Below are 18,992 nucleotides of genomic sequence, written 5' to 3' on the forward strand. Positions count from 1 at the left end.
AGGAGATGGTGTAAATGTGTGGAAGTGAAAGATGCCCATAAAAGGCTGTGAGTTCATGACTCTTATTTCTTTCACGTTTTTGTCATATTATCAACCGAGTAGATTAGTGGGAGGAGTCAATGAGATAGGGTAAAAATACCTGGCCTGCGTGAACTCCTTCCTGGGAACTTGATAACTAGTATTAATAATTCCTTACTGTCCCTACTGTGGAATTTAGGCTGCAGGGAGTGGGTGGCTTTTCAAGGACTTACAAATGCAACTGCACAGATTCGAGGGAGTGGGTGGTGTCCAGTCTTCAGAGCTGGCCAGCCCAGGCTGTCCCCACGTGGGAGGCATTACAAAGCCTGAGACTACAGTCTGTTCTAGTCTTGGTGGGCCCCAGGAGATATCAGGCAGCAATTATGGGCCAAGTTGGCTCTCCAACTAACACTCCCCTCAGCCCCCAGCTCCTGGCCTCTTTTCCCCCAGTGGCTTCTGCTTCCTGGCCACGATGCTCCCCACACTCCCTTCAGCCACTTCCCTTAGCCTTAGCCCAGATCTCTCAGCTGAATAGAAGAACCACCAAACTGTCGTGTTCCAGAGTCACAGGAGTAGAGATCTGAGAGGAACAAAGAGACTGAACTGAATGGAGCTCCACACTATGGCATCTGGAGATCTGAGAACAGATGCACATGCACACAGGTACTAAACAACACAGAAACACATATTCTAATGTCTACATGCAAACTGATGCAAGAATCAACATATGCACATGTATGCATTCAAGTACTCACATACACAAAATACACGTCAATAACACATACAAAATATGCATACGATACATAAAATTTGAGCATATAAACATATGCACAAATCTACACATGTACACATAAGTACACACAAACAAAATACAGCACAAATATAAACCCACATACTGAAATATAAATGTTCTATAGCAATTAAATCATCTTTTACAATGTCTCCTGATGTAGGTCAAGGTCATTTTTCTGAGTCATCACAGTACTCCCTGGGCAGTCCTGTGCAAACAGGGATACCTAAGAAGGCTTATGAAATATTGAAAAGAGCTATAGTGAGGAAGTGCCTGGAACCTCCAGGTTGGGACCTTCTGGTTTAGTACAATAATAACAGCACATATTTAAACTGACATCAAGTATCAGGTATAGTTCTAAGTGCCTTATGTGTATTTACTCATTTAATCCTAACATCAACCTTATGAAATATTATTACTCCCATTTTATAGCAGAGGAAACTGAGGTTCAGAGGGGTTAAGCAACTTTTTTTTTTGCGACAGAATCTCACACTGTTGCCCAGGCTGGAGTGCAGTAGTGTGATCCTGGCTCACTGCAACTTCTGCCTCCAGAATTCAAGTGATTCTCCTGCCTCAGCGTCCTGAGTATCTGGGATTACAGGCGTGTCCCACCACATCTGGCTAATTTTTATAATTTTTAGTAGAGACTAGGTTTCACCATGTTGGCCAGGCTGGTCTCGAACTCTGGACTTCAAATGATCCGCCTGCCTCAGCCTTTCAAATTGCTGGGATGACAGGCATGAGCCACTGTGCCCAGTGTTAGGTAACTTTTTTAGGGTAACTCAGCCAGGAGACTAACTCCAGAATACGGTCCTGTAACCCCTCTGCTATGATGTCTTATTTCAATATGGAGCCCTGAGATGTCGCATGACGTGCTCAAGGACACATGGTAAGTTGCTCAGTCTTGGACCAAATTGCATGCCTGGCATGTTCATCACACTGCTGGACAGCAGCCCCAAATTCCCTTATCCTGGTCAGCTCCATTGCACACCAAGCAAGTCTTCATGAACCCCTTTAGTAACATGAAACGCCAGGAAGTTTACTGTGCTACCAGTGGAATTCAAAATAAACAACACTCAACTCTGAAATAAAATTTTACTTCTGTGAAATGATATAAAACATTCCTGTCTGCTGAGATTAAAGGGGGTTCTTTAGATTTTCTGACTTTGTTTTTGGTCATACCTTACCAGTGCCCTGAGCCTGAGCATGTGCTCGTCCTATTGAGCCATCCAGTCCTGATCACAGGCCCCCCACCCCCACAGCTCTCTGGCCAGTGTATCTCCTCCACCCCCCACAGGGGCTTCTCCAGATCTTGTTTTCTTCAATCCCTAATCCCCGACACAGCAGGAAACCTGGCTTCGCTTTCACTGAGGCTGCAGAGGACAAACACGCTCAAGACTCTAAATTCCCTCCTTCCTTACCTCAAAACAAAGAAACTGTAACTAAAATGTATTGAGCACTTACTAGCTGCCAGGCACTGTACTGAACTCTAGATAGGCACTTATCACTTTTCTTTTTTTTTTTTTTTTTTAGATGGAGTCTCACTCTGTAGCCCAGGCTGGAGTATGGTGGCACGATCTTGCTCACTGCAACCTCTGCATACTGGGTCCTAGTTCAAGCAATTCTCCTGCCTCGGCCTCCCAAGTAGCTGGGATTACAGATGCACACCACCATGCCCAGCTGATTTTTGTGTTTTTAGTAAAGACAGGTTTTACCATGTTGGCCAGGCTGGCCTTGAACTCCTGAGCTCATGATCTGCCTGCCTCGACTTTCCAAAGTGCTGGGATTACAGGTGTGAGTTACCACGCCTGGTCTTCGATAAGGGTTTTTAGCAAAGGGAATCTTTGTCTGCTTGGAAATTCAGAGAATTCCTAGAGCGAGGTTTAGAAAATGGGTGGGAACTAAGGAGGTAGGGTAAGAGGAGCTAGAGTGAAAAATCACCCTAGGGACCAGTCTAGTGAGGACACAGCTGCCACCAAACTCCGTTGCTGAGAACCCTAAACTCTACACCTATTTGTCCTGCTTTCCTATTGCCCCTGGACACTGGATATCATAATGGGCTCCTTTGCTAAGATGGATTCTCTACTGTTCCTTCTTCCTGGAATCATGAGCACCTGATTCAAAAGATAGCATGGGAGTCATTTGATTGGCTGAACCTACCCATGTGTCCATATTCTAGCTGCAGGGGAGGCAGAAAAACAAGCATTTGAACATTTTGCAGCCTTGAACTCTAGGCTTAATCAATCCTCCCATCTTGGCAGGTACTACAGGTCCTGAGTATCAGGGACTACAGGTGTGTATCACCACACCTGGCTAATTAAAAAGTTTTTTTGTAGTGATGAGGTCACATATGTTGCCCAAGCTGGTCTGAAATTCCTGCGCTCAAGCAGATTCCCCTCTTGGGCTTCCAAAGCCCTGGAGTTACAGGGTCTTGGGTGTCTTCTCTACTAGATCACTTCTCATAGATGTACCCAATGTATAAGTTATTTCTTATCGGCAATTAGTTATTAACTAAGTGATATTTATTGTTTATTGCCTACAGAGATTTATTAAATATTATTTAATATTTAATGCCAGGTATGTCAGAGATTGCTAGAACTTCCTCTGTGTATCTCTTTCCCTTCGTAGTAAGACAACCCCTAAATTTTAGCTGGAAATGGTTGCCTAGAATAAAGAAAATATTTCCAGCCTCTTTTGCAGCTGGGTGTGATGGTCTGAATGAGCTCTGGGAGGTGGACAGGATTGGAAGTGAGGGGTGGAACTTATTATTATTTTTTGTAGGGACGGTGTCTTATCCTGTTGCCCAGGCTGGAGTGCAGTGTGCAGTGGTGTGATCTCGGTTCACTGCAACCTCCATCTCCTGGGTTAAAGCCATTCTCCCGCCTCAGGCTCCGGAATAGCTGGGATTACAGGTGCCCACCACCATGCCTGGCTAATTTTTTTTGTATTTTTAGTAGAGACGGGGTTTCATCAGATTGGCCAGGCTGGTCTTTTACTCCTGACCTCAAGTGATCCACCCGCCTCGGTCTCCCAAAATGCTATGCTTACAGGTGCGAGCCACCGTGCCAAGCTGAGGGGTGCAACTTCTGAGTGATGTCCTTAAAGAAAAGGGTGTTGTATTTCACTTCCATTTCTCCTTTCCTGATGGCTGGATGGGGACTTAGCAGTGGGAACTGGAGCAGCTCATAGTCATCACATGAACTAGCCTCTTGAAGATGGCAGAGCATCAAGCCAGAAGGAATCTAGCTCCCTGCTGAATGGTGAAGCTGCCACACTTAACTGTATACCCAGACTTTTACATAAAAAAGAAATCCATGTCTGTCTTCGGGAATCATTCTTTTTTGGGGGGAATATCAGTTAAAATGGCTGGGTAAGTATCTTAATACACCAGGTGATGTTATGGGTACTGGGGTCATAAGCCAAGTTTCTGACATTCTAAATAGAGAGACAAAGATCAAACATGCAAAACAGAATTTTAAAGAATAGGTACATATATGGAGGTCGCAAACAGTTATTACAGTCTACAGTGACTGCGTGTTGGAGTACTGTTGTCTAAGGTGGCCTGGGAAAGCCTCTCCAAGGAGGTGACATTTGGGATGATATGGAATGATGAGCAGGAGATTTTCATGGGAAGATTTGGAGGAAGAGCTTTACAGGGAAAACAGATAACAACTGTTAAGGCCCTGAACTGGGAACAAGATTGGCAAATTCGGAAGTTCTGAAAGACATTAGACATGTGTATCCTTCTGTTTGAAAGCTGAGAATAAGTAATTTTTGGTTAATTAATTAATTAGTTAATTAATTATCTATCGAGATGGAGTCTTGCTCTGTCACCCAGGCTGCATGACCCTAGGCAAGCCATTTAACCTTCTCAGCTCTGTTTTCTCATCTCTAAAATGGGGAACTTTCCTACTCAAGGCATAGGGTTGTCATGAGAATTAAATGTGATGAGACAGGGACGTGCACAGCGCAGAATCTAGCGCACATTCAGTTCTTGATAAAAATGTAAGATGAATCTAGGCTGATCTCATTTTGTAATTTTCTACTTTTAGGCTCTGCACAGCAATTCTCCGCCTGGAAAAAGTTAAATCCTCCTTCACTATGCTGCCACCGACTCCCACTTCTGAGTTAGTAACTCTTTTTTTTTTTTTTTTTTTTGAGATGGAATCTCACACTGTTGTCCAGGCTGGAGTGCGATGGCTTGATGTTGGCTCACTGCAGCCTCTGCCTCCAGGGTTCACATGATTCTCTTGCCTCAGCCTCCTGAGTTGCTGGGATTACAGGCGCCCACCACCGCCCCTGGTTAATTTTTGTATTTTTAGTAGAGACAGGGTTTCACCATGTTGGCCAGGCTGGTCTCGAGCTCCTGACCTCGTGATCCACCGCCCCCTTGGTCTCCCAAAATGCTGGGATTACAGGCGTGAGCCACCACACCTGATCTGTTTAATGTATTTTTTACGTTTTAAATATGTTTTAAACATTTATAGGCAAGTAATATATCTTAAAGCAGAACATAATCATGGAGAAGAGTATTGTCACCAAGCATGACAAGGCAGCTGATGTAATAACAGCACTGAAGAGCTCTCGTAAATCAATAAGTACACAACAGTACTCCAGTAGAACTGTCCAAATATCTGACTAAATAATTCAAAAGGAAATAATAAAAAGTCCAGTGCATGTTCTATTTATCAGAGAAATGCAAAGTAATTTTTAAACTAAATATTTCTCGATATATATTTATTATGTATTAATTCCTTTGTGGCTCTCAAAGGCCAAATGGCTTTAATTGGCCTGTCCCTTTACTGGCACGGGTGCTGGCCAGTTTCCCACACTCTCATCTTGTGCTTTGCTGAGACATCTGCTACACACTGTCCTTTGGCCTGGATGACCTCCAATAAATCCCCTTCTTTTCTAATTCACTGCCCACAGCCTGCTGATAAAAGCAAGGCTCATCTCTGCCTTGCTGCAGGGAACTCTATTTCCATCTGCTGCAGCTCACTCACCTCCTCCTCACAGGTGTGCCAGCCATGAAACTTCTTGTCCTGTTTCTTGCCATCCTTCTGGCCATAGAAGAACCAGCGGTATCAGGTAACGTGAGCCTCTCTCAGGGGTCTGGGCTCCTGGTCATGCGCTTCCCGTCTTTCCCTCTCCTCTCACTGTGGGCAGCATCTGAAACCTTTTCTTCTCTCCTGCTGCTTTCAGAGGTTTCCCCAGGATCAACTCGTTAATATCTCTCTCTGATTCTTTTTTTCAGAGTGGTGTGATGATAGATGTTTGGAGCATCTGGTGCTTGAGGGCCAGGATGATATCCTGGTGGGAGCTTGGGAGAGGTTTGAGGGGCAAAGCACAGGTGCAGGCTGGGGACTTGTTGAGGACTTTGGGAGATTAGAGTGAAGGTTGGGGAGGTTAGAGTGAAGATGGAGGAAAACCCTTGGAATTGGGGTGATAGAAGGAATATTAGGACCAGCTGGAGGTGAGGAGCTGGGCTTTCCTGATGGTTTAGGATAGAGTTGGAGAGGGGATGGGATTTGGGGTTGAGTGGAGCTGGTGTTGGGATTAGGCTGGGGCTTGGGCTGAGGCTGGGAGTCGGTGCTGGATGGTGCAGGGTGTTTGGGTTCAGCTTGCTGATGGGACACTGCTGGGAATGGAGGTTAGTGACTTGATTAGATTAGGGTTTGATTAGTTGGGATTGGATTAGACTAGCGTTTGGCTTGGAGTTGGGGCTTGGGGGCACTGGGTGGAGTAAGGCTGGGAGTTCTAATTAAGGTAGGCCTGAATGAGTTTGAGTTTGAATTGGGTTAATAAGGAAGATTGGAGATTGGGCTGCAGCTGGAGCCGGGGCTTGTTAGGTTTATGCTAAACAGGGTCAGGCTACTGATAAAAAATCAGGTCTGTGTAACGAGAGTGAATCCTCTTCGTTCCCTAATATTACAGGTGATCACGTCCTTTTCCCTTCATTCCTAGCTCTGTGAGGTGGGACATTAATTAGCTTTAGTTGATTCCAAAGTAAGGAGTAAGAAGTTGGGGGGTAGGAAGACAGAAGGCTAAAAAACCTCTCCCAAAAACTTTAGAGTTCTAGTTGGAACCATTGTCTCAGTTCTCTTCCCTCCCAAGGTCTCTTCTCTCTTTTCCTGGAACTGGGTCTAGCATTACTCACTCAGCTGGCTTTCTTCTCTTCTTCCCTGTCCTCCTGTTCCTCCTCTGCCTGCTGTTTTCTCTCCACTGGAGTGATACTAACATCTGCTTTACTGTTGTTCGTATGCCCTGAAGTAGAGTGTTGGATGGATGGACACTGCCGGTTGTTGTGCAGAGACAATGAAGACAGCATCATACGCTGCCGGAATCGTAAGCGGTGCTGTGTCCCTAGTCGCTATTTAACAATCGAACCAGTAACGATTCATGGAATCCTTGACTGGACCACTCCTCAGATATCCACAACAGCTCCGCAAATGAAGAGAAATAAAAATCGTGGATAGAAATGGCTTTGTTTCAGGTTGCTTAGGGTCCACATTTCATTAAACCTCACAATTTTTTTCTTGTGTCTATCAATCATAAAGAATGATGCCCCAGAAGGGTTGAGGGTCGGGGGATGGCAGGGTGGGGAGGCAAAGATAATAGAGAGAAGTCCCTAGGTCGTCGCAATGGTGTGATCGTTGCAATATCAAAGACGGTTTCCCATCTGCCAGTGGCAAGAGAGGCTATTGAGTCTGGAGTGGACTGGGGAGAACGTGGTGGGAGCTGAGAGATTTAAAGGCACGGCAGATGCCTAGAGAGTGGGAGAATCCTTGTGTTGGGACAGTTGGTCCATCTTGAGAGTGAATGGGCTGAGGGTGGATGGGGCTTAATAGAACCAAATCCTCAGGGTTCTAGGGAAACCAGCTGACACACCTTCTGGTGCTCAAGAGCCCCAGCCCCAGGGGTCAGAAGGTGTCTAAGTACTAAAAAAAGATAAAGCACATGATTTACCTATTTATGAATGAATTTGTTCATTATTCATTTTTTCCATTCTTTTATCGGTTCATTCATTCATATTCATCTCAGCTCTGCCACTTACTGCTGGCAGACTTTGCTTATAAACCTCTCAGAACCTCATCTTCCTTGTCTGTAAATTAGAGTAATAGTAGAATCTATTTCAGAATTGAGGTAAGGATGAAATTAAATAATAATGCAAAGGTAAGCACTCAACAAATGCCATCAGCTGCTGTTGTTCATTGATTTACTCAAGGATTTGTGGAATATGAGCTGTGTGCCTTCCAACTGTGTTAGACTCTGAGGGAGACAGAAGCCTGTCTCATTTCAACTGGTACTTCAGCCTGGGGGAAGACTCACTCGTGGGGAATATTTAAGAATTTTGATTGAGAATCTAGAGGGTCCAGGTGTTTTCCCAGGCTTTATTATCCCAAGTCCTGTTCTCTGGGCCTCGTTTAACCAACACAGTTGTTTACCCCTCAACTGTGTCCTCTGCAGTGACGCCAGGGGCCGAGAGTGTTCTGCAAAGCGTGGTGCATGGCATAGAGACAGACAGAAGGAGTTCACTCCCATCCAGGATGACTATTTGTTCTCAGCTCAATATTTCTGCTCTTAGACTCCGGAAAGAGGGGTCCCTCCTCTGATCTTGGTCTGACTCTGGGCTTCTTCTGGCTAAGTCCCTCCCCATGGGGTGAGGAGTTGCTGGGGGCAAGGGGAATATGCCCATGAAGAGCCTCTGCCTGCCATTCTCCCTTTCTGGGCCATGCTTTGAGTAGCTGGGTTCTGGGATTGCCTGCCCAGGGAAACCTTGTGCCTGCTTCAAGGAGCTACAGGGGCCTTTCCTCAATGTCCATCCCTGGGGGGTGGGGCCAACTGGGTGCAGACCCCTAGGCAGAAGAGGCATCAAGGGATGCTCCTGTTTGCAGGGTCTGTGAGCAGAGCTGGGGATGGGTGAAAAGAGAGGTGAGCTGTGGGCTGGGCATGGAGTTCTGAGGAATCAGAGAATTATAAATTCAAACCTGACCTTTCAGGTCATTATGAAGGGCTATCTCATAAATGAGGGTAGATATATTTCATGTATTCATTTTATTAGCTTGATTAATAACATTTAAGTATGCAGACAAATGACATGACACAGTAGCCTTCATTTGCCTTCTTGCCCTAGGACCTGCAAATGTTAGGGTTGTGCCTGGTATGGAATCCTGCTCTGGCTGATAATCCATTTCTTTTAAAAAATTATTTTTAATTCACAAATAATAATTGCACATATTTATGGTATACAGTGTGATAGTTCAATACACACATAGAAACTGTAACCATCAAATCAGGGTAATTAGCATATCCATCACTACAAACATTTATCATTTCTTTGTGTTGGGAACATTCAAAATCCTCTTTCTAGCTAATTGAAAATACACAATAGGCTGGGCGTGGGTGGCTCACACCTGTAATCCCAGCATTTTGGGAGGCTGAGGTGGGTGGATCACCACGAGGTCAGGAGTTTGAGACCAGCCTGGTCAATATGGTGAAACCCTGTCTCTACTAAATATAAAAAATTAGCCAGTCTTGGTGGCTGTAATCCCAGCTACTTGGGAGGCTGAGGCAGGAGAATCACTTGAACCTGGGAGGCAGAAGTTGCGGTGAGCTGAGATTCCACCACTGCACTCCAGCCTTGGCGATAGAGCAAGAATCTGTTTAAAAAAAAAAATAGAAAAAGCAAATATACAATAAATGATAGTTAACTACAGCCACCCTGTAGATCTATGGAATATGGAATACTAGACCATGTTCTTCCTATCTAGCTGTGATTTTGCATTTGTTAACCAACCTCTCCTTATCTTCCCCAGTCTCTGATGAACACAATTCTACTCTCTACTTCAATGAGATTCACAGTTTGTTTGTTTGTTTGTTTGGAGACAAAGTCTCACTCTGTTGCCAGGTGCCACGCTGGAATGCAGTGCCGCGATCTCGGCTCACCACAACCTCCACCTCCCAGGTTCAAGCAATTCTCCTGCCTCAGCCTCCCGAGTAGCTGGGACTACAGGCGCACGCCACCACACCCAGCTATTTTTTTTGTTTTGTTTTTTGAGACAGAGTCCTGCTCTGTCGCTAGGCTGGAGTGCAGTGGCACAATCTCCGCTCACTGCAACCTCCGCCTCCCGGATGAAGCAATTCTCCTGCCTCAGTCACCCAAGCACCTGGGACTACAGGCGCGTGCCACTAAGCCCAGCTAATTTTTGTATTTTTAGTAGAGACAGGGTTTCACCATGTTGGTCAGGTGAAATACAGGCCTCCATCTGTTGACCTTGTGATCTGCCCACCTCTGCCTCCCATAGTGCTGGGATTACAGATGTGAGCCGCTGCACTGGGCCAAGATCCACATTTTTAAGTTTCCACATATGAGTAAGAACAGTAATATTTATCTTTCTGTATCTGGTTTATTTCACTTAACATGCTCATCCATGTTGCCACAAATGACAGGATTTCATGCTTTTTTGTGGCCAAATAGTATTCCATTGTGTGTATATGCAAACTTTCTTTATTCCTTCATCTGTTGATGCACATTTAGGTTCAAAATCTATTTTTCAGCCCACTTCAGAGGCAGGAACTGCATAATTTTTTCACAGTTTTGCTGCCTGTCTGTGAGCTGGGACACTCAGGCTGCCCATGAGAGCTACCTGTGCCCCAAGGCATTGGATTATCGCTTGATTCTGGCCATTCTATGAGAAAGGGACAATTCTCAGGGAAGTCTGAAGTGAGGCATGAGCAGAGATCTGGAGTAGAAAAAGGATTTTTAAGTTGAGAAAACAGTGAGGTTTGAGGTGGTATCATTCCTTGCCTCTTTTAGACTTTCTTCACTCTCTATCTAGCAGAATAATAGTCTTGTCATAGCAGTTTGTTAATTTGTATTCCTGGGGTCTAAGGCAGGAATGTTTGTTTGTTGTATTGTGGATTCATATTCATTCTGATTAAGGTGAGGGCAGTGGCTTTTTAAAAAATTTTTTAAATTTTTTTGAAATTTGCAATAACATTGAATTCAGTTGGGATGGTGTCTTTTGGTGTCTGTATTTTAAAAAAATAGAAGGCAGAGAGATTGACTTAGGTTACGTTGAAAACAAAAAGAAAAGAATGATAATGATAATTATTGTTCTTACTACTCACAAGACCATCAAAACATCATGAAATGTGAACAGCGGAAACACTGTCTCTGAACATTAGAAAAAGTTTTTAAAAATTTGTGTTAAAAGTCTACATTTCATATATTTAGGGAGGATAATATCAGGGTGGAGGGCTCTCAACTGATCCTAATCAGCACACACGTAGAATAGAGGACGCTTTCTTCCTAATTCCAGTTTTCACATTGCAAATATCTGCCTAAATTTAATGTTTTATATTGTGGTTGTGGCTCACCTCTTATCCACCATGATTTAATTTCCCATACCATATCTGTAATTCTTTCACTTTGATTCTTAGACCTTCATATAAGAAATCTTCCCTTTCTTCTTGTAGTTTACTTTTTTGTTTTTGGTGAATTTTTTTATTTAAAAATTTTTTTTATTTTTAATTTTTGTGATACATAGTAGGTGTATATATTTATGGGGTACATGAAATAGTTTGATACAGGGATTCCGTGTGTACTGATCACATCAGGGTAAATGGTGTATCCATCACCTCAAGCATTCTTCTTGGTGTTACAAAAAATCCAATTATACTCTTTTAGCTATCTAAAAATGTATGATAAATTATTGTGAACTGCAGTCACCCTGTCGTGCTATCAAACACTAGATCACATTCATTCTGTCAAACATATTTTTATGCCCTTGTAATTTACTCTGAAGAAGCTCCTGTTGGTAATCAAGTCTCTCGGTGGGTTTACTTCTGAAAATATCTAAATGGATGCTTATCTATTGTGTTAGCCCATTTTCATACTGCTATGAAGATATACCCATGACTGGATAATTTATAAAGAAAAAGAGGTTTAATGATTCACAGTTTCCCATGGCTGGGAGGCCTCACAATCATGGCAGAAGGCAAAGGAGGAGCAAAAGCACATTTTACATGAAATCCTTAGAGGCTGAGATGATGTTTTATTTATGCCTAGTGCTGCAGGGTATGAATGTGATTTACTGAGTGTTTCTCTTTTCTTTTTTTCTTTTCTTTTTTTTTTTTTTGAGATGGAGTCTTGCTCTGTCACCAGGCTGGAGTGCGGTGCATCTCAGCTCACCGCAACCTCCACCTCCTGCATTCAAGCGATTCTCTTGCCTCAGCCCTCCCCAGTAGCTGAGATTACAGGCACGCACCACCATGCCCAGCTAATTTTGTATTTTTACTAGAGACGGGGTTTCACCATGTTGGCCAGGATGGTCTCGATCTCCTGACCTTGTGATCTGCCCGCCTCGGCCTCCCAAAGTGCTGGGATTACAGGTGTGAGCCACCATGTCCAGCCTAGGGAGTGTTTTTTGAATATGAATAATGAATTCACAAGTGAAACCATGAATGGATCTGGTGGGGGTACAAATGGCTGATTCCAGGTTCCAGGAATCTGGGTGGAGAACTTTCTGGGGTGGAGGTAGCAGAGGACCCCTGTGTCAGGTACATATGGTTCTGGCTGGCAGGCTTAGCAAGGATGCAGAGGAGTTCCTGGGTCTTGCTCAAATGATAATAAAAACAACAATAATAGTTAACATGCATTTAGTTCTTACTATGTGTCAGTCCCTCATTGCTTTCTATGTATTCAGCCCCTAATCTTCACAACTCTAGGGGTTAGGTATTTTTCCAGTCTATACTGTACATATGAGAAAAAGGGGGTAGAACAGAGAGGCACAGAAACTTGCTCCAGGATACACAGCAAGTAAAATGGGAGCTGGGATTGGAACCCAGGTGTTCCTGTTTTTTAGATTTTGTTGTTTCAATCTCTGTATAGCCCCTTAGGTTATTTTATTTGTTCATATTTTAACTTTTTATTTTGAAATAATTGTAGACTCACAGGATGTTACAAGAGAGCGTTCCTGTGTAGTCTTTGCCCAGATTCCTCCAGTGCTTAGATTTTATATAACTGTAATACAATATGAAAACCAGGAAACTGATATTGGTACAATACATGTGTATACTTCTATGCCACTTCATCACGTGTAGATAGATGTAACCACCACCATCATGATGAAGCTGCAGAACTGTTCCATCACCACGAAGATCTGCCTCCTGTTGCTCCTTTAAAGTCATACCAGCTCTCTTCCCTGTCCCCACCCACTGTCACTATGCCAAACTCCTGGCAACCACTAATCAGTTTTCCCATCTCTGCAATTTTGTCACTTGACAGTGTTGTATAAATAGAATCATACATGAGATCTCGTGATTGGCTTTTTTTGGCTCAGCATTTTTTCTGAAACAGGGTCTGGCTCTGTCGCCCAGGCTGGAGTGCAGTGGCGTGATCTTCGCTCACTGCAACCTCTTCCTCCCAGGCTCAAGTGATCCTTTCACCTCAGCCTCCCCAGTAGCTGGGACTACAGATTTGTGCTACCATGTGTGGCTAATTTTTTATTTTTTGTAGAGATGGGTTTTTGCCATGTCACCCAGGGTGGTCTCGAACTCCTGACCTCAAATGATCTTCATGCCAAAATGCTGGGATTACAGGCATGAGCACCGCACCCAGCTAAGCAGCATTATGCTCTTGAGATCCAGCCACACTATGTGTCTCAATAATTCGTCCCTTTTAGTTCTGAGTATTTCTAGCCATTGCATTAAGGCAAGAAAAGGAAATGAAAGGCATGCAGATTAGACAGGAAGGAATAAAATGGAGCCTATTTGAGGATGTCATAATGGTTTACGTAGAAAATCCTAAGAAATCTACGAACAAAACCAAATAAAACAAAAGCAAAGGCAAAACACCTAAAACTAATGAGTAGGTTCAGCAAGGTCAGAGGATACGAGGTAAACAAACGCCAATCAATTATATTTCTATATAATAGCAATGAACATGTGCACTCCAAAATTAAAAATACAGTATCGTTCAAAGTCACTCCAAGAAAATAAAACACTTAAGTGTACATCTAACAAACTATATACAGAAATTGTATGCCGAAAACTATAGAATATTGGTAAAAGAAATAATATCTAAATAAATGAAGAGACACCCCATCTTAGTATCTTGTAAGGCTCAACTAACAGATATTAATTCTCCTCAAATTGGCATATGCATTTATGTCAAAATCCCAGAAAGATTTTTTTGTAGATATAGACTAGATTATTCCGTCTATACCAGCCTAAAGAGAAATCTGCAAACAAACAAAAATAGCTCAAACAAATTTGAAAAAGAATAAAGTTGGAAGAATTATTCTACCAGATTTTAAGACTTATTGTATAGTAATTGAGATTGTGTGGTCTTGGTGGAGAGACAGATACATCGATCAATGGAAGAGAATAGGGAACTCAGAAATAGCCTCATACAGGTATAGCCGACTGAGTTTTGACAGAGGTGCAAAAGCAATTCATTGGAGAAAGGTCCTTCTCAACACATGATGCTGGAGCAATTGAACATCTACAGACCAAAAAAAAAAAAAAATCTAAATCTAAACCTCACACCTTTCACAAACATTTACTCCAAGTGGATCATGAGAGCCAGTCATGGTGGCTCACATCTGTAATCCCAGTGACTCAGGATGCTGAGGCAGGAGGATCAATTGAGCCCAGGAGTTCCAGACTAGCATGGGCAACATCCCATCTTTACAAAAATAGAAGAAATTAGCTGGGCATGGTGATGTGTGCCTCTAGTTCCCAGCCACTCAAGGTGCTGAGGTGGGAAGATCGCTTGAGTTAGGGAGTTCGAGGTTACAGTGAGCTATGATTGTGCCACTGCATTCTAGCCTGGGCAACATAGCAAGACCCCATCTCTAAAGAAAATTATTTTTAAATGATCATATATTTAAATATAAAATGTAAAACTATAAAACTTCTAGAAGAAAGCATAGGAAAAACCTTCATACCGAGTGCTTGGTGAACAGGTCTCAGATATGAAAGGACAACCTAACATGGAGAATCAATAAATTGGACTCACTAAAAATTTAAAACTTTCATTCTGTGAAAGACCCTGTGAAGGGGATGGTTGAAAAGACAAATCACAACAGGGCAAGATTATTTTCAAACCACATATCTGGCAAAGAGCTCCTATCTGGAATATGGAACCAACTCCTAAGACTCAACAGTAATAAACAATCCAATTAAAAATGGACAAAACTATGAAAAGACATTTCACTGAAGGGGATGTACAGATAGAAAATAAGCACTTGAAAAGATGTTCAACATTATTAGCCATTAGGGAAACACATATTCATACCAGAATGAGACACTACTACATACCTATTAGAACAGCTAAAATTTAAAATAGTGATTTTCCAAACTTTTTCTTAATTAAGGCCCACTCATCCTCCATTATCTTGTCTTTTAATGCCTTCTGACAAATTTAAAAAATGTATCCAGGCCAGGTACAATGGACTTTGGGAGGCTGAGGCGGGCGGATCACTTGAGGTCGGGAGTTTGAAACCAACCTGGCCAACATGGTGAAACCTCATCTCTACTAAAAATACACAAATTAGCTGGGCGTGGTGGCATAAGCCTGTAATCTTAGCTACATGGGAGGCCAAGGTGTGGAAATCCCCTGAACCCGGGAGGCAGAGGTTGCAGTGAGCTGAGATCACGCCACTGCATTCCAGCCTGGGCAACAGAGCAAGACTCTGCCTCAAAAAAAAAAAAAAAAAAAGAAAAGAAAAGAAAAGAAAAAAAAGAAAAAGTGTCCACCTTTTGTCTGCCAGATATTTGTTCCAAAAGACCTATTTTATTATTACTAGAAGCAAGAGTATAAAAAACCCTTTATTTAGTCCACTGCATGTTTAAATGTTCCTGTCATTTTATCCAAAAATTTCACCTATTATCAGGTTGATCCCCTTTAATTTATAAACAATAAGGATTTTCAAAAACATTTTATTTGGGGGAGAAGTTGTTAAATAAAGAAACACATGGTCTTAGAAAAAAACCTCAAACTCCCAATAGACCTGGAAACAACCAAAATGGCCCTCAATAGACAAATGGTTAAATAGACTGTGCTACATGTGTACCATGGAATATTACTCAGAAGTAAAAGGAATGAACTATAGATACACACAACTAGGGTTGCTCTCAGTTCTGTTGATTGCCTTTTTTTTCATTAAAGTTGAGATTCTCCTGGTTATAATTATAATGAGTAATTTTTGCTGGGACCTGGACATTTTTGGTATTATGTTATGAGATACTGGATTGTATTTCAATGATCTTTGTTGGCTTGCCTCCTCTGACATGGCTCTGGTGAGGACAGAGGGGTGCTGCCTGGATACTGCGAGGTGGGGGTGGAAGCCCAGGTGTATCTCCTCTACTTGGTTGAGATGGGGAGGTACGTTCTGTTCCCCAGGTGGCCTCCAAGTCACATTGCAGGGAGTGGTGGCCCTGTTACTACTGTGTGGCGGTGGAAGTCCTGACTCTACACTAGGCCCCCTCTGTCACAACCCTATCAGGGAGGTAGAGAGATGGATGCCTTCTTCCCACCAGATAGGGGAAATCGATGTTCCCCACATGATTCCTATCGACACTGCATGGTGGTGATGGGCCTTGTGACCATCCAGCAGCGATAACATTCCCTGCTCCCCACACCTCCTTACAACGTGGAGAGAGGGCAGAATTTGAGGCTCCCCATGTGGCCTTCTTTGGTGGATGTATGAGTGGGAGTGTAATTTTGTCTTTGGTTTTTCCTGGAGCTGAGCGGTTATTGTCTAAAATGTTCTCTCTTGCTAGGTTGACCTTTCCTGGTTCTTTGGCTACAGAGAGGAGACTTTTCTTGGGACTCTATGTCTGCATGAGTTTGTGTTTCTAGGTTGCCAGTCTCTCCAGCACAAGTCTGGGCTTGATGAGGCAAAAGGAAAACCCAGGGAATTCATGGCTGTGTCCTTCCTTAGGCCCTGAGGTCTCTGGAAGTGGAAGTCATTATTACCCTTTAGGTTTTTTTTTTTCCCCCTTTAGGCTTTTATGATGCTTCCCAACTTACCAGATTTATGTCATTCCTAGGTGGAAATTAACTATTTACATATATTTTTTCTTTTGCCAGGCAAACGTCACATCCTTCGATGCATGGGTAACAGTGGAATCTGTAGGGCCTCTTGCAAAAAGAATGAACAGCCATACTTCTATTGCAGAAATTATCAGTCCTGCTGCCTCCAGTCCTACATGAGGATAAGCATTTCTGGCAAAGAGGAAAATACCGACTGGTCTTATGGGAAGCAGTGGCCAAGGCTGCCTTGAGTGCTGGTGATTACCATTCTCAAGCTCCCTGGGCACCGAGACCTGCTGTCAACCCCCCTCATTAAAATTCATGTACCTGCCACACTTGTCTGTCTTTGATCCAGTGGAAATCACAGTGAGAGATTGGGCTTTGCATGGTGACAATGCCTGTCTCATTCTCGATGGGCCCTGTGAGAGAGAAGACTGGAAAACTGGGGTAACAATTACAGAGAAGCTAGACAAGCCAGTGAGAAAGGGGGGAGAATGAATCCAATGAGGGAGGTTTGAAGGGTTTAGGCAGATTATGACTTAATCTGTGCCATGTAGAACTCAGAGAGGGTCTACAACCAGTGAGATGGATACATAGGGAAGTAGGTGGAGGTCTTGTGGACAACTTTGACCTAGTTCATGAAAAAACTTTGTAACCAACAGACCTGTTGTAATGTGGAATAAGCTGTGCTGGTTTCAATCTGTGAGGCTGAAGGGTCTGTTTGGTGGTTGTTGCAGATGGTCTTTGAATATTGGATGCTGTTGTTGATAGTTAAGTTCCTTTAATTCTTCAAAATCTGAGAGGCTAAGGCCTCCAATGACAACTAAAACCAGCTTTTTAATATAAAATTTTAATTTCACTTTTAAAGTCTTAGCTCCCACTAATAAGTTCTAAATTCTGTCAAAAGTAGAGTAGTACTTACCCATTATCTTTCTCTAATTTTCTGACTCTCCTCACTCATTACAATTTGCCTTTGTGCTTACTGTGCTATTGAATTGGCTCTGGCCAAGCTCACTTGTGGGCCTCTTATTTTCATAATATGATTCCTTCTTATACGTATCAAAACTCCTACTAAACAATGAGTTCTGGGTTGCAAAAGAGGATTTATTTTTTGCACCTGTCTATAAGGCTTTGTCCACAAGTTAAACAGAAACATAAACAAGTGCAGCTGGACCTCCTTTTTGAAAGTTTCCTAATGTTCCTCAACTTGTATCTCAATCTGCCTCTGGGCAGCATTTCCTCTATAGGTTATTCTCTCCTTGAAAACCTTAACTGCCTAGTCTTCTGTGATTTCACGCTTTCTTTGTTTTCTTCCTAACTTTCAGGCTGCCCCTTCTCCATCATCTTTTGGGATTCCTCTTCTGTTATTTGTCCATTGGATTCTTCTGGGGTTACTGTTCTCATCTGAGAATAAAAACTCTCCACATTCCTAGGAAAGGGCTGATAGTCCTATGGTCATTATAACAAGTAAATACCTTGAAACATTTTAAACTTTTTTCACTGATCAATGACAACTTGCTTTAGGGAACACACTTCTGAAAGCTAATTGTCAGTGACAGCATTATGCTTTGATTATGCCAATCAGGTTTGAATTCGTTTCAGTGTATACACTTCTAAATTGTCATTGACCAATTCCCACCTCTGTAGCCAACACGACTCCCTCAAAATGTGTTCCCCAAATGCTGTACAAGTTCAACACTTTGCTCTGCTGAAGGAACTTATGATGGAGCAGCATGGCTCTCCTGTTTTTAAGAAAGCAATCACTTCAGCATTTTGGTTTTAGACATTGAGCGATAGTTTCATCCTTTGACAATGGTCCTTTTTTCTCCTTCCGTTGGTGCTGCCACCCATCCCAACAACAAAATCTATGATCTGGATAAAAGTGTTGGTTTTGGACCTCTGTTTCAGGAAGAATAGTGGTTGAAGAACCCAGGCTGATCCTGCCACTGAAAACAGCGAAAAAACTTACTTAAAATATATAACAAAACTTTAAGGCATCTTTAACCTTGCAAGAAAGTAAGGCCAAGAATATTAAAACCAAGTGCAAGTGGGCACTCTTTCAAAGGCAGTAACTGAAGCTGGCTTTTGTCACAAAGACACTTCCTGAATCAGGTGAACTTGAGCTTCGGTTTCCACGGCTTT

The 18,992-nt window shown here is 42.8% G+C and overlaps 1 protein-coding gene, 1 long non-coding RNA gene and 1 other non-coding gene across 3 annotated transcripts; 2 read left to right on the forward strand and 1 right to left on the reverse strand.

Moving 5' to 3' along the window:
- The first annotated feature begins 5,717 nt into the window (after nt 1–5,717).
- Nucleotides 5,718–17,181, forward strand: LOC116562864 (beta-defensin 119). Its single transcript, XM_032295336.1, has 2 exons — nt 5,718–5,896; nt 16,908–17,181. Exons 1-2 carry the CDS (start codon nt 5,836–5,838, stop codon nt 17,099–17,101), a joined length of 255 nt encoding a protein of 84 aa, XP_032151227.1. The 5' UTR covers nt 5,718–5,835; the 3' UTR covers nt 17,102–17,181.
- LOC116562865 lies at nt 6,734–7,340 on the forward strand. Its single transcript, XR_004274115.1, has one exon. It is a non-coding gene; the product is annotated as an uncharacterized LOC116562865 (long non-coding RNA).
- Nucleotides 17,182–17,889: 708 nt separating the features above from the next.
- On the reverse strand, nt 17,890–18,017 carry LOC116563042. Its single transcript, XR_004274184.1, has one exon. It is a non-coding gene; the product is annotated as a small nucleolar RNA SNORA40 (small nucleolar RNA).
- Between the last annotated feature and the right edge of the window lie 975 nt (nt 18,018–18,992).

Source organism: Sapajus apella, unplaced genomic scaffold (assembly GCF_009761245.1).
Source record: "Sapajus apella isolate SASKATOON/1434 unplaced genomic scaffold, GSC_monkey_1.0 scaffold33, whole genome shotgun sequence".
In the NCBI taxonomy this organism is placed as follows: Eukaryota; Metazoa; Chordata; class Mammalia; order Primates; family Cebidae; genus Sapajus; species Sapajus apella.

Excerpts from the sequence above, each read along its gene's own strand:
- LOC116562864 (XM_032295336.1), top strand. The coding sequence starts at position 5,836 with ATGAAACTTCTTGTCCTGTTTCTTGCCATCCTTCTGGCCATAGAAGAA. Across the intron at positions 5,897-16,907 it reads AGAAGAACCAGCGGTATCAG|GCAAACGTCACATCCTTCGA; the intron begins GTAACGTGAGCC and ends TTCTTTTGCCAG.